This window comes from Carassius gibelio, chromosome A13 (genome assembly GCF_023724105.1).
Source record: "Carassius gibelio isolate Cgi1373 ecotype wild population from Czech Republic chromosome A13, carGib1.2-hapl.c, whole genome shotgun sequence".
Classification (NCBI taxonomy): Eukaryota; Metazoa; Chordata; class Actinopteri; order Cypriniformes; family Cyprinidae; genus Carassius; species Carassius gibelio.
Genome location: NC_068383.1, coordinates 21,628,930 through 21,644,000, shown reverse-complemented (window position 1 = coordinate 21,644,000; position 15,071 = coordinate 21,628,930). Strand labels below are relative to the sequence as shown.

General features: G+C 40.2%; 1 protein-coding gene across 6 annotated transcripts in view; it reads right to left on the bottom strand.

Annotated features, from left to right (window-relative positions):
- The window catches only part of LOC128026490 (protein quaking-like), a 95,473-nt gene that overhangs the window by 24,001 nt on the left and 56,401 nt on the right, over positions 1-15,071 (bottom strand). For all 6 annotated transcript variants that reach the window (XM_052613689.1, XM_052613684.1, XM_052613685.1 and 3 more), the window contains exon 4: positions 13,807-13,950. In XM_052613689.1, the coding sequence (XP_052469649.1) occupies positions 13,807-13,950 (144 nt within the window). The remainder of the gene's footprint in view (positions 1-13,806; positions 13,951-15,071) is intronic.

Below are 15,071 nucleotides of genomic sequence, written 5' to 3'. Positions count from 1 at the left end.
AACTCTTTTGAAATACTTCTGCTAAATGTTACTCTGTCAGACATGCAAAAGAAATCTAATGTATCTCTTGCTCTGGCTACTGTGTATAGACCACCAGGGCCGTATACAGAATTCCTGAAAGAATTTGCAGATTTCCTCTCAGACCTTCTAGTTACAGTTGATAAGGCGCTAATCATGGGAGATTTTAATATTCACGTTGATAATGCAAATGATACATTAGGACTTGCGTTTACTGACCTAATAAACTCGTTTGGAGTCAAGCAAAATGTCACCGGGCCCACTCATCGTTTTAATCATACACTAGATTTAATTATATCGCATGGAATCGATCTTACTGCTATAGATATTGTACCTCAAAGTGATGATATTACAGACCATTTCCTTGTATCGTGCATGCTGCGTATAACTGATATTAACTATATGTCGCAGCGTTACCGTCTGGGCAGAACTATTGTTCCAGCCACCAAAGAAAGATTCGCAAATAACCTGCCTGATCTATCTCAACTGCTAATTGTACCCAAAAATACACACGAATTAGACGAAATTACTGACAACATGGGCACTATTTTCTCTAATACATTAGAAGCTGTTGCCCCAATCAAATTGAAAAAAGTTAGAGAAAAACGTACTGTACCATGGTATAACAGTAATACTCACTCTCTCAAGAAATTAACTCGTAGTCTTGAACGCAAATGGAGAAAAACTAACTTAGAAGTTTTTAGAATTGCATGGAAAAACAGTATGTTTTCATATCCATCAGTGAACAATTCTCCACACCGCAGACTGAGGAAAACTTCACAATGACCGATGCACACTCTTTATCCTCCTTCTCCCCACTCTCAGAGATGGACGTCTCCAAAATTCTCATGTCCAATCATCCTACTACTTGTCCACTTGATCCTATCCCCACTCACCTCCTTCAAGCGATCTCTTCTTCAGTCATACCTTCACTTACTCACATTATCAACTCTTCTCTTCAATCTGGAACATTTCCCTTAGCATTCAAGCAGGCTCGGGTAAGCCCACTGCTCAAGAAACCATCTCTAAATCCAGCGCTTCTTGAAAACTACAGACCGGTATCCCTGCTTCCATTCATTGCAAAGACACTTGAGCGGGCTGTGTTCAACCAGCTTTCTATGTTCCTTGGACAGAACAACCTCCTGGACAGCAACCAATCTGGCTTCAAAAGTGGCCACTCAACTGAGACTGCTCTGCTCTCGGTTACTGAAGCCCTGCGACTAGCAAGAGCAGCTTCAAAATCCTCGGTACTCATCTTACTGGACCTGTCTGCTGCTTTTGACACTGTTAATCACCAGATTCTCCTGTCCACCCTCAGAAAGATGGGAATCTCTGGAACTGCTCTCCTGTGGGTTAAGTCCTACCTCTCTGACAGATCATTCAGTGTGTCTTGGAGGGGTGATGTTTCAAAGTCACACCACCTTGCTACTGGGGTTCCTCAAGGCTCAGTACTTGGACCACTTCTCTTCTCCATCTACATGACATCTTTAGGATCTGTCATTCAGAAGCATGGCTTTTCTTATCACTGCTATGCTGATGACACCCAACTCTACTTCTCATTCCAGCCTGATGACCCGACGGTAGCTGCTCGCATTTCAGCCTGTCTGAGTGACATTTCTAGCTGGATGAATGACCATCACCTTCAGCTTAACCTTACAAAGACTGAACTACTGGTGATTCCAGCTAACCAATTGATTCATCACAACTTCTCTATACAGCTAGGCTCGTCAACCATAACTCCTTCGAGGACAGCCAGAAACCTAGGAGTTGTGATGGATCATCAATTAAGCTTCACTGACCACATTGCTACAACGACCCGGTCCTGCAGGTTTGCCTTATACAACATTAGGAAGATTAGACCCTTCCTGTCAGAGCAAGCAACCCAACTTCTTGTCCAAGCTCTTGTTCTCTCTAGACTGGACTATTGTAATGCTCTCTTGGCGGGCCTTCCTGCATGTACTGTCAAGCCCCTGCAAATGATCCAGAATGCAGCAGCGAGGGTTGTCTTCAATGAGCCAAAAAAAGCTCATGTTACTCCTCTCCTCATCAGGTTACACTGGCTACCAGTAGCTGCTCGCATCAAATTCAAGGTACTGATGCTTGCCTACAAGACGACCACTGGCACGGCACCAACTTACCTAAACTCACTGGTTAAATCCTATGTGCCCTCAAGAAGTTTGCGTTCTGCAAGTGAACAACGCCTTGTGGTGCCATCCCAAAGAAATTCAAAATCACTCTCACGGACCTTTTCCTGGACTGTGCCCAGCTGGTGGAATGACCTCCCAATCTCAATTCGTACAGCTGAGTCTTTACTCATTTTCAAGAAACATCTAAAAACTCATCTTTTTCGCCTGCACCTAACCTACTAACACCAGTACTTTTCCTTTTCTTGTCTCTTTTTTCATTTAAAAAAAAAAAAAAAAAAAAAAAAAAAAAATTATATATACCTGGCTATGCGTTCTATACTAGACTAACTGAGACTTGGCATGGCACTTGTATTCTGTTGTTGTTCTCTTGTTGACCTGACTGCTTCTATTGTTCTCATTTGTAAGTCGCTTTGGATAAAAGCGTCTGCTAAATGATTAAATGTAAATGTAAATGTATGTCCAGCTATAGACAGGCTCTAAAAACTGCTAGGGCAGAGCATATACACAAACTCATTGAAAATAACCAAAACAATCCTAGGTTTTTATTTAGCACAGTGGCTAAGTTAACAAATTACCAGATGCCACCTGATTCAAATATTCCACCAACGTTAAATAGTAATGACTTTATGAATTTCTTCACTGATAAAATAGATAAGATTAGAAATACAATAGCGAATGTAGATTCTACAGCGTCTAACACTTCAGTTTCATCCATCGCACCCAAAGATAAACTGCAGCGCTTTACAACCATAGGACAGGAAGAGCTAAATAAACTTATCACTGTATCTAAACCAACAACATGTTTATTAGATCCTGTACCCACTAAATTACTGAAAGAGCTGTTACCTGTAGCAGAAGAAACACTTCTCAATATCATAAACTCGTCGTTAACTTTAGAACACGTCCCAAAACCATTCAAGCTGGCGGTTATCAAGCCTCTTATTAAGAAACCAAAACTAGATCCTAGTGTACTGGCAAATTATAGGCCTATTTCAAATCTTCCATTTATGTCTAAAATTTTAGAGAAAGTTGTGTCTGCTCAATTGAGCACCTTCCTGCATAAAAATGATATGTATGAAGAATTTCAGTCAGGTTTTAGGCCCCACCATAGCACAGAAACTGCACTTGTTAAAATTACAAATGACCTGCTCCTTGCGTCAGACCAAGGCTGCATCTCATTTCTAGTCTTACTTGATCTTAGTGCTGCGTTCGACACCATAGATCATGACATACTCATAGATCGATTACAAAACTATACAGGTATTCAAGGGCAGGCTCTAAGATGGTTTAGATCCTACCTGTCCGATCGCTACCATTTTGTTTACTTAAATGGGGAGTCATCTCATTTATCATCAGTAAAATATGGAGTGCCACAAGGATCCGTCCTAGGTCCCCTTCTATTTTCAATATATATGTTGCCCCTTGGTAATATTATTAGAAAATACGGAATTAGCTTCCACTGTTATGCTGATGATACTCAGCTATATATCTCAACGAGACCAGATGAAACTTCCCAATTATCTAAGCTAACAGAGTGTGTTAAAAATGTAAAAGATTGGATGACACACAATTTTCTCCAATTAAATTCGGATAAGACAGAGATATTAATTATTGGACCAAAAAACACTACACAGAATCTTGTAGATTACAATCTGCAACTAGACGGATGTACTGTTACTTCCTCTACAGTCAGAAATCTGGGTGTTATATTAGACAGCAATTTGTCTTTTGAAAATCATATTTCCAATGTTACAAAAACTGCATTCTTCCATCTTAGAAACATTGCCAAGCTACGAAACATGTTATCTGTTTCTGATGCAGAAAAGCTAGTTCATGCATTCATGACCTCTAGACTGGACTATTGTAATGCACTTCTAGGTGGTTGTCCTGCTTCTTCAATAAACAAGCTACAGGTCGTCCAAAATGCAGCAGCTAGAGTCCTTATGAGGTCAAGAAAATATGATCATATTACCCCAATTTTACAGTCTCTGCACTGGCTACCTATTAAGTTCCGTATCAGTTACAAATTATCATTACTTACCTAAAAGGCCCTAAATGGTTTAGCTCCAGCGTACCTAACTAGCCTTCTACCACGTTACAATCCATCACGCACCCTAAGGTCACAAAACGCTGGACTTTTGGTCGTTCCTAGGATAGCAAAGTCCACTAAAGGAGGTAGAGCTTTCTCACATTTGGCTCCCAAACTCTGGAATAGCCTTCCTGATAATGTTCGGGGTTCAGACACACTCTCTCTGTTTAAATCTAGATTAAAAACACATCTCTTTCGCCAAGCATTCGAATAATGTATCTTTTTAATTGTGAGTGTAGTTGCATCTGTTCAAAGTTGCATTTTTATTCATTAGCTTGGGTTAAACTAATTTTACTTTGTTGGATCAGCAGCTATGCTAATGATGTCTGTATTTTGTTTCTATGTTTCGCCACGGGATTTACATCCCGTGGTAACTAGGATTTAAACAAGCTCCAGTCTGGATCCAGAACACCTGAGAAGAGATGATGCTGACCCTCAGAGGACCCCAGATGATGCTAACCTTGAATCAACAAACAGAACTAACAATTATTGCTAAATGTGTGACTGAATCATATAATAACTTAATAATATTGATAGTTCATCGTCTAGCTGACTACGTCTTGTATTATTATTATTATTTTTTCTAAAATCCTGTCAAATGTGCACAAACTACTAGCTACTACTAAATATTGTAGAAACATAATTTTCTGTAAAGTTGCTTTGTAACGATTTATTTTGTAAAAAGCGCTATACAAATAAACTTGAATTGAATTGAATTGAATTGAATTCATATTATATACAGATAATTTGGTCTTGGAAAAATCTGATGAGAAATATTTCATATCATATTGAAATCATTTTATTGACACTTATCAGAGAAAACAAACCATTTAAGTAGCCTTAATGGCAAGTCTGATATTACCTGAGTACATTAGAACAGATGCCTGCAATGTTACAGTGTCCTGCCAGCTGTTGCATCTGCCAGTTTAGCACAGCAAGAGTATGCGATCAAATTAGACTCAAAAATGATTAATAGATGCATGCACAATTATCCATGTACTGCATACATTTAATACATGTATCTTACTAACCACAAACAAATGGCTTTCAACTGAGTCAATTATTGTGCAGTGATTTTTACAAATACTTTTGCGAATAAAATGTTCTGTTCTGCAATATATCATAAATTATTCATGCAAAACGGAATCCATGCAGAAGTGGATCAGGTGACACGTGTGCATTAATTGACGTCTAGTACGAGTCGATCTTGTTCGGATCGCAAATGTGCGTCACGACACTGAAACAAATGCTTTTCACCTGGTGCCTGCAGAGTTAAGAATTACATTAATGTGCAGCATTGTGTTTAAACAGAGACATATTTGTGAATAGATGTTATGGTTTGTATTAAATTATCATCATAAGTGAATTTGTGGATCAGGCTACACACATGCATTTATTCACATCTATTTTAAGTCGATTCTATTTGATTCATTTGAATTTTGAGACTTTCGTTCAGCCCTTATAGCCTTGCCCAATCCACACACACACAGCTCGCGATCCACAGAAAAACAGCGACCACTAAATGGCACTACACCCACTCAATTAATTGACGACTCGAACTAGACGTCAATTAATGCACGCATGTGACCTGATTCACTTCTGCATGAATTCCTTTTTGCAGTTACAATTTATGATATATTAATGCAGAATAGAACAGTTTTATTCACATACATGTCTGTATTTGTAAAAATCGCTGCACAATAATTTAATCCCAAATTCTACAGATTCAAATTGAAAGGCATTTGTTTGTGGTTTGTAAGAATGTATAACATTTATGCAGTATCAATAATTGTGCCTGCATCTATTAATAATTTTGAGTCTTATGTTATCCCATACAAAAGACTCTGAGATTCTAGTGCAAACAATGCAAGTGCACGTGCATGCATGTATGTCTAAACACACAGATACACACAAACACACATGCACGCACGCACGCACACACACACACACAGTTGAAACAGACATGACGTTTCCAGACAAGTAGTCCCAACTGCAGAGTAAAGCGGGTCGTGTCAGTGATTAGCTGTCAGAGCGTAGGCATCCTCCTCATTGGAATTAAAGAGGTGCAATTAGGAGGAGGAGGAGGAGGAAGTCTTATACATCAAACTGGCTTTGAACTGAGGAGACGGCACACAGAGACTGAGAAAGAAAGAAAGAAAGAAAGAAAGAGAGAGAGAGAGAGAGAGAGAGAGCTCACCAAGATTCACTTTATCGTTGTGAAACTTTGATTGTTTAGCAAGAAGTACACACACTTTTTTTTTCTCCAAAACACACATTCTTGCAACTATTCTCCCTGCAACTATCCATCTCTCCATAACAATCCAGTCCTCTTATCTCTGTTCATATAAAAGGAGGCTTTGATCTCTCACAACATGCAAAGAATGAGGACTGCAACAAAAAGGCTGGTCACAAAGTCAAAAACATGACGGGGGAATTAAAAAAAAGTGTGAGAAAGAGAGAGAGCGAATGAAATCGCTCCTCAACATCACACAGACTTTTCTCATCCTCCAGCTCCCACAGAGCATCCGCGTCTGTCCCAGACTGTCTGAAACACAGATTTGAGTAATTTTGCCCTTTAAAAATGCATGCCTTCCTGTATTATTCATCTTCAGGCTGCATGCGAATTCTAAACATGTGCATGAGAGGGACTATCTTGTCTGAATGAAGCGCATTGCTCAGCCCAAACAGAACCACCAGCTAATGATCTGGTATGCTACCGGAGTAATGAACCAACCTCAACCACTTGAGAAGGGACATAGAGTGACAATCCATGGGAAAGAAAAATCACAAATGAGATGCCTTTAATATTCTCCTGGAAAGCAAAGAGATTGAGAGCAATTGTTAGAAGTCTCTAGCTTATACCCCAGTCTCATTCCTTAGGAGAAATGAAAAAAGACACAAATGAGGCATTTGTTGACACAGTGTAGAGATATTAAACGAATGTGGCTAGCCTAACAGATCATTTGGGCTATAGGTGAATCTGATGAGAATTACAGTACTTGAGTGTCTTGAGACATTGATGAAATCTCTTGTGAAACTCTAGAGAAGTGACAACCTAAACTATATTAAAACAGGGTTTCCCAATCCTGTTCTTAGAGATCTACCTCCCTGATCAAACTCAGCTGAAGCAGCTCATTAAGAACCTCAGAAGCACTTGATAATTAGAAATTGTAAAATTGACAGGTGCTTGTGTTTAATCAGGGTTCAATCTGAACTATGCAGGTAGGCAAATCTACAGGAACAGGATTAAGTAATAATACAAAAGGAAGGGTTCTTTTCATAATAATGGTATGTAGAGCTCTCGCTAGTCTTAATATATTCCAAACACGTTACACAACATATTCAAAGTCTTCAGTTTGTCTTCATTTGAATCGTATTGCCTTTACTCTCTTTTGGCACTGGCCTGAAGGTAATTCCACGAATCAACTCAAATAATTACAAAGGCCAGTCTTTCACATACACTTTCACAATTAGCAACCACAGTATATCAGATTAATTCTTTACCCTTGCAGCATCGCAGGGAAGTCAGAGACTCAAAAGAAAAGGTTCCAGAGATGACAACACGCAAGTGATCATGGTGTTTTCTCGGAAGAAAAGGCCACCCAATGTTGGCAAAAGACAAGCAGTGCATTAAAAACTAAGTGCAGGATTGGGGAAAGTGGCGTTTACTGACAGAAGGTACATGCTCGGACGGGAGCCTTTATTTAGTTCGTGACATTTCGTTTCTGTGGTGCCTGGGGGAGGCAGCTGTTCTATTGGAGCTCGACGGAGCAGTGGAGCTGGACAGATTTCTGAACGGCCGAGGAGTCTGCATTTTTACACTACCCCTCTATTTACTCAGGGATTACTCTGTGATAGAGAGAGATAGCAAGGAGTAGAATAAGGTGAATTGAGCATAAATAAGCAGGCACATCTGTCATTCATAAAATGGTCCAAATATCTGTCGCTCTCTTTTCTTTTAGTAAAGGTAAAATGTGTCATTTCAGGTCCACTAGTCTCACCAAAATGGTTCATACACTTCAAGAACAGAACCCCTGTTGAAACTCATGGCATTGGTTAAACCACATACTTCCTCCAAAATCAATGCAAGAGATTGCATCTGGTCCTATGAATGAGTGAGCTTGTTCTTTAAAGTAGCTGAAAATCTGAAAGCAGGGGGCGGTGGGCGGATGATTTAAGCTCCTCTGTAGTACAGTCACATGACCCGGTGCTCTCCTTTGAGGACGGGCCCTCTCAAACAGTTGCCAAGGTAATGCACTCTCTGCCCTGTGAACCCCAACTAGCCTTTATTCCCTATGCAACTCAACTGTACCAACACTAGCTCCACAACCAAGTGTTACTCAATAACATCATGAGAGAGGGACACACACAGATAACAGAACAGAATGAGAGGGAGAGAAAAGATGCTGGATTTTCTCAGAGGAGGGGAAGGGGAATGGGCCCCACTGGGAGCATTATCCAACCCTTTAGGGCCAAAGAGCCTGCTCAGGATTTCCACACTCCAGTTGTAAACAAAGAGCCTTTTGATGCTCTCTCAGCCTCAAAGACATGGATGACTACTCAATCATGTGACCAAAGAGCAGCCCCGCCGTTCACACGTACACCGTAGCCACACACAGAGTTACACCCGTCGACATATACAAAGTCACATTACTGACGGAAAGGAGGCCTTTGGACAAAAGGAGTCAGCATGTGCACCTGGAGAAAGGGACAAAAATATGCAAAAATGGGCAGTAATTTCTTGAGATCAGAATGTGCGTGCACACAACATGTCTTATTTAGAAATACCGGCATCACACCGACAGATTTCTGCATTGATAGACATGGGCTCTATTCAGTATCTCTCTCTTTTGCCAGTGCTGAGCACTCTGAGAAACAGCGAGAGGCAGAAAAACATGTCATGCAAGAGGGAGCCTATTGTGCCATGAAGGGAACAGATGGAACCTCCCACAAACCACTGGGCCCTTCATTCCCCTGCCTTTCTAAAAAAAAAAAACAAGTGTCACAAGCAGGAACTTTGCCTTTGCTCACCCATAATGCACCTTGGCTTCTACATCCACTTAAGCATTGTTACAAAGATGTGAGGGTGTCCATGTGCAATCTTACAGGCAGAGATTCATTCATGTGTGACTAACACTCGCTGAGCGCGTCACAGGAATCCCCAAACACATCTTGTGCATACCCCGCCTAGATTTCGACTCTTCAACTCTTCTCCCAGCAGTCGCTCGCAGTTTGCGGGGCTCAGAATCCCATTGTGAGCACGTGTGCCAGTGGGTGAATTAGGCAAGAGGAGTTTGAGAATCTCAAAACATCGGCATGTGGATATGTGTGAGGTAAAAAGAAATCCTGTAGATTTGAACTCAAATGAAACAACAACTGTAGCAGCTAATCAAGGTCTGCAGGATTGCTAGAAGCTTACAGGTACAGGTAGGTGCTAAACTCAGGATGAGGATGACCATCGAAGAGTTGGATTGGACACCCCTAAACAATGACCGACACTAATAGTGATTCTTCTCTTAACAGCCACCAGGAATCACACTAAAATCCCCCACCAGTAAGAGCTCAGAGATCACAAACGCTGGACTTTTTCATCCCAAGAAAGAAGTGTCCTTACGGTTTACTTAACACCCCCTCTTCATCAACATCATTGCTGGCACAGCTGGACAAAAAGGGGAGTTGTGTGTGTGTGTTTGTGCGAGTGTGTGTGTATGTGCATTGTGCGGTTGTAGTGCCTCCACACCCAATTTCAAATTTCACTTTATCTCCAGCCCTGACAATTAGAGCTGCCTCTATCTGTCATGACTTCAGGCTGAGAGCCACGGAGGGGCGACTGACAGACAGGACTTTAATTAAAGCAGTCCCTTCAGCAATGACCATTTATGCCTAGCTACCGCTAACAAAGGGTGGAGGAAACCGAGTTAGAGAACGCTAACAGATAGCAGTAAGTGCTTCACCTCACCACAGGTTTAGATGCTGCCTACTGGCTTATGTTCTAAATAAAGGCCTTAAAATGCTTTCTGAAATTAGCTTTCTCCGGGGTGTGCATGTAATTTGGTGCTGAAGTTGTGTCATAGTTCAGCTCTGCATAGCTGAAAATACTCATAGCGAAGTGACATGAGACGCCTGCTTTTCCAGGAATATGCATCATCTTTGTCATGTAGGAGGTTAGGAGCTTTAGTTTGACTACAACATGTTTTTAGGAACATGCAATTTGCATATGCTACCATTAAGGTTGTCCTCCTCTCATGCAGATACATAGGACTTCCTTCCTGGATATAAAAGTAACTATGACCTGGCCATTGTAACTGATCAAATAGACAGACCGGTCCAAGTCAAGCAAGTTGATGTTAAGTCGTCTGTTCAAAGACACAATCATAATCATTGGTTATCAGTGTCACTCCCCAGGACCTTGGGTGCAAATACTCAATGTTTTGGCAATGATATCATATCCTCCTGGGCTACCACAACATGCAAAATGATAATCTATCACTTCAAACTAAATTTAAAGCGTAAGGATAAGACAGAACTTCAATGATTTCAGAAAACATGAAATAATTAAAATCTAAAATTAAAAAGGTAATTTTCTTACTCTCATGCCATTCCAAGCTTTTTATACTTTAATTTATATTGTTTATTTATTTTGCCTTTTTCAGAGACAGAAAAGTAGAGGTGAAATGGGGGAATTGGATAGGGATTTGAACCAAGTCAGACTGAAATCAGGGTCCCCAAGAGCTGAGAGCTTTGAAATGACCAGAACATATGCACAGTCCACTATTTCACAGCTCTGACGTAAACAAAACAAAACAAAACACGGCATCCATGCATCTTCTAAGTCCTCTGAAGTCTTTATGGGAAAAAAGGACATTTCCTCTGATAATCTTCTCCTCCACATTCACATTATTCAAATCATATGGATTATAATACATTTGTTTGTTTTTTTCAACTCAGCACCCTGTAGTCGCCAGTCAATTTCATTGAAAAGATCAGCATGTTGCCACTAGTAATATGTAAACGAGCTTTCCTTCCTGCATTTGAGAGACAGAGGAACTCAGGGGAGTTTGGTGAGACCTTGCCTAAGTCAGCACAATCAGATGCAATTGTGAAGCTTAAGGCTTTTATATATTTGTCACAAAGCCATTGACGACAATTGCTTTTGACTGTGTTAGCAGTATCCTGCTTCCTGTGTGCACCACACCAACTGCTGCCATTCACTACTGCCAGTGCTGCTGATTATGATGATGAGAGCAACAGTGGTGATGTAGATAATGATGATGATTCAAAATAGATGACTCTGAGACGCCAAGTTGACGACTCCTGGTGTGCTGCTATAAAGTGCCTTGGTTGCTAGCTTTCCCTCCAGCAGGTGACCCCCTGATACCTGCATTATAATGCAACTCAGTTCACCATGGGAATGGCCTGATATATACATTATTCTGTTGAAAAAGGACATTATTCACAAACACCAATGGTGCGCTGCTAGCCCCACCCACATGTAGAGAAGCAGACCGACCGTACAGCTCAAATGCCACAAGTTGCAATTCATTAGTATGCAAATTTCAGCAGGAATGATAAAGATCTTTACAGGAGTTGGAGCAGAACGCTAGTGGCTGTTATCTTAGTGCAAACCGAAAAGAAAAAAAATCCCTCCCTCCATCTATTTGACAGAGAAAAGTCCCTGTAGGCAAACACAGAGGTGTTAATGGATTTTACCTTGGGATGTGGGAGGGCCCTGACGGACATCATACACAGCAGCAGCGGGCTGGGATTGATAAGCAAGGGGCGGCCTCTCTGTGGGCTGTCTGGGAGTTAGCTACAAGGGAATTGCTCTTAGATGAAGGATCAGGTTAAATGTTATGCTGTTGTTGCAGTAGTAGCTGTAGACCCTCTGAGGTCCACTGATTGGGGAGGTGTGACGGTTCTCACTGAGCTTACTGAAAGTGTTGGCAGTTGCCATGACAGACAACCGAAGCAATAACATATCATCTTTCCTCCGGTGGCCACATGATATACTGGTCTTCCTGTAACCTGACAATATAGTGTTCAACTCGCACTGTCAGTAGTAACATTTTATGAACACTGTGGCTAACAAAAACCTCCAAAAACAAAAATGGCATAATACAAAAAAAAACTCCTATCCAGTAAACCACTTTGGTGCTAACTAGGGATGTGCAGTATATGACAAATTTTGTAACTGGCTACTCCGCTAGTTTTATATTACACGGAGATAACATTAAAAAAGTAAACAAGAGCCTTGCAGTGAGTGACATGAAGAAAATGCATGTAAATGCGCTCTTACGGCAAGGCCCATCACCATTAGCATATACATTTTGGCAAATAATTTTTAGTGAATGCAAACATCAAGATTATTGATCATAAGCACAATATATAGCTAGGCAAGAAAACATGCAATCTACCTGAGGGAAAATGTCTTTCACTATTGTAAGTTAATGTTGATAAAACAAGAAAAAAGGGACTCTTTTAGCTTATTCTCAAACTTGGACCTGAATATTTGGCAGCCCACACTCTTTAAGTCCTGCTTAATTGAAAAATATGCATTTTAATTCATTTCATTGGCTACATTGTTGCAATAAAATTTTAGTTAACAGTTTTAACAGCAGACACGGAAATGAAACACTATGTGGTGCAAATATTTTGAGCATCCCTGTTTCTGTCCCTTATTTTCCTTTAAAGAATCATAATGGTCCCTTATTTGTCTTTTCTAAAGTGAGCAAACCTTTAAAAGTAGATAATAGTAGTAATTAATTGGACCAACACTCATTTTAAGCACTGAACAGAATACATTGTTTACAATAAAAAATCCTCTTGACTTTATATTTTAGCTGCATACTGTTTGGAACAGTGTTTGATTGGAAATACATATATGATGCCTTAAAACGGTTCTTAGCTAAACATATCTACACTAGTGTGTATTCTGGTATATTTCAACTGCCTCACTGACATTTCTAGCATTTAAAATACTTTAATTTATGACCATACAGGCTGACTCGAACCTATTCTTCCATCCTTTCATACAGTTTCCAGTTAAATGACAATGATGCAACGGTTAGCTTAGAGATTGTTTTGAGTGAATGATAACTCAACCACATCTGACCTGCACAGCACTTCTTATTTGTCAGGAAAGTGTTTTTTGGAGAATGTTTCACTTCCCACTCATCAAGTGACACCAAAAGGATGGAAACGAAAGAGGAAAATGTTTTAAGAGCCGCATGCAATCATAGATACACACAAGATCCTACAAAAACTGTATCAAGTTGAATTTTTTTTGTGTGTGCATGTGTGTAAAGAATATATGTCAGTTTCTTTGCTGTAAACGATAAGAATCCCTAAAAAAGAATAACTAAAAACAACAAACATTCATGTGCTATATAATGCTTAGTCACACAAAACAGCTTGTCTGATGGTCCCAGAAATCTGGATACTTTTTGCATGATGTCACAACAATCAGTCCTTTTAACTTCAAAAGCTCATCTCCTGTCATTTTGACACATATAACGAAAGGAAGTATGTAATGAGGAGAGCAGTGGCACTCACCGCAGGCACGAGCAGCTTGTTAACCTCCTCTACTGCACGCTTGAGCTTAATCTCAGCCCGGTTCTGGGCGTCCTCCACAGTGATGAGCACATGAAGGTCTTCATTCAGATGCTCCCAGTTGGGTTTACCTCGGTTTTGTTCCTCCTGCACAGAGGGAGCATGAGAGAGAAATGTTTTAGATGCATTACTGCTATGCAAAATGTTGATTGCTACAATCGAGGATGTTTATAATAAAGCAAAGAAAGGGTCTAAATAATAGCACTTCATGCACTCGTAGCTTTTTGTGCTGTTGTAGCTTTCCTTATGTACCTGTATGTAAAAAATAACCATAAAATAAAATGTATACAAAATATAGTAGTGCATTTTATAATGCAAATTATTTTTTAGGAGACAAAACAATGTACATTTTGGCTACAATGAACATGTCATGATGTGATTGATAGGAGGTTCAAGCAAGATGTTGGGATTTGTCTTAGCTCCCAATCTTTCTGTGGTGTTTGATACTTTTTTAACACCCAAGTGCAACTGCAAATCTAATAAAAACACAGACTACAACAGAGAGGATGTGAAAGTAAAAATAAAACGGAGAAGCGGTTACTTTGATCTGCTGTGTGCTATTAAAGCGGAAGTCAGGATGCCATGTATATGTCATACTGTGAGACACAGCTCTATACAAGAGACCTCGTAAAATTTGTAGAGTCTCAAGAAAGGCAGCGACAAAAGCTTTACAGCAAGCAGAGAGAAGCAACAATAGCATGAGCAACAAATCAAAACTAGATCACTGCTGAAGTGAGTCAGAGCTCAGCAGCACTTAAAAATAAAGAAGCTCAGATTAATATACAGTCGAGAATAAGTAAGTCACTCCTAAATGTAAACATTGTGAGGAGCTTTCTAAACATTGCTCTGTTTTGGCTGGAGTGAGTTTAGGGCGTGGCTATCTGTTCTGTCAGACCAATGGCATACGAGGAGCAGCAGAAGTGTTTGTGAAACCTGTTTGGAAACATTAGTAGGGCCAGTATGTACAGTACACCCCAGCAACTGCATAATAATGCTTTGGAAACACCAAAAAAAAAAAAAAAGAAAAATTTTTGTGGCACATTTGCCTAGGCAAATACCACACACATTTTCTTCAGTAAATATTAAAATCAAGTTATTTTTGCAGTTCTGTTTGGTAGAGCTGTAATTGGGCCTTAAAAGTTAGGCCCGACAGGACCCGAGCCCGACAGGTTTCAGCCCGAGCCCGACAAGTACATTTTGATTGACAG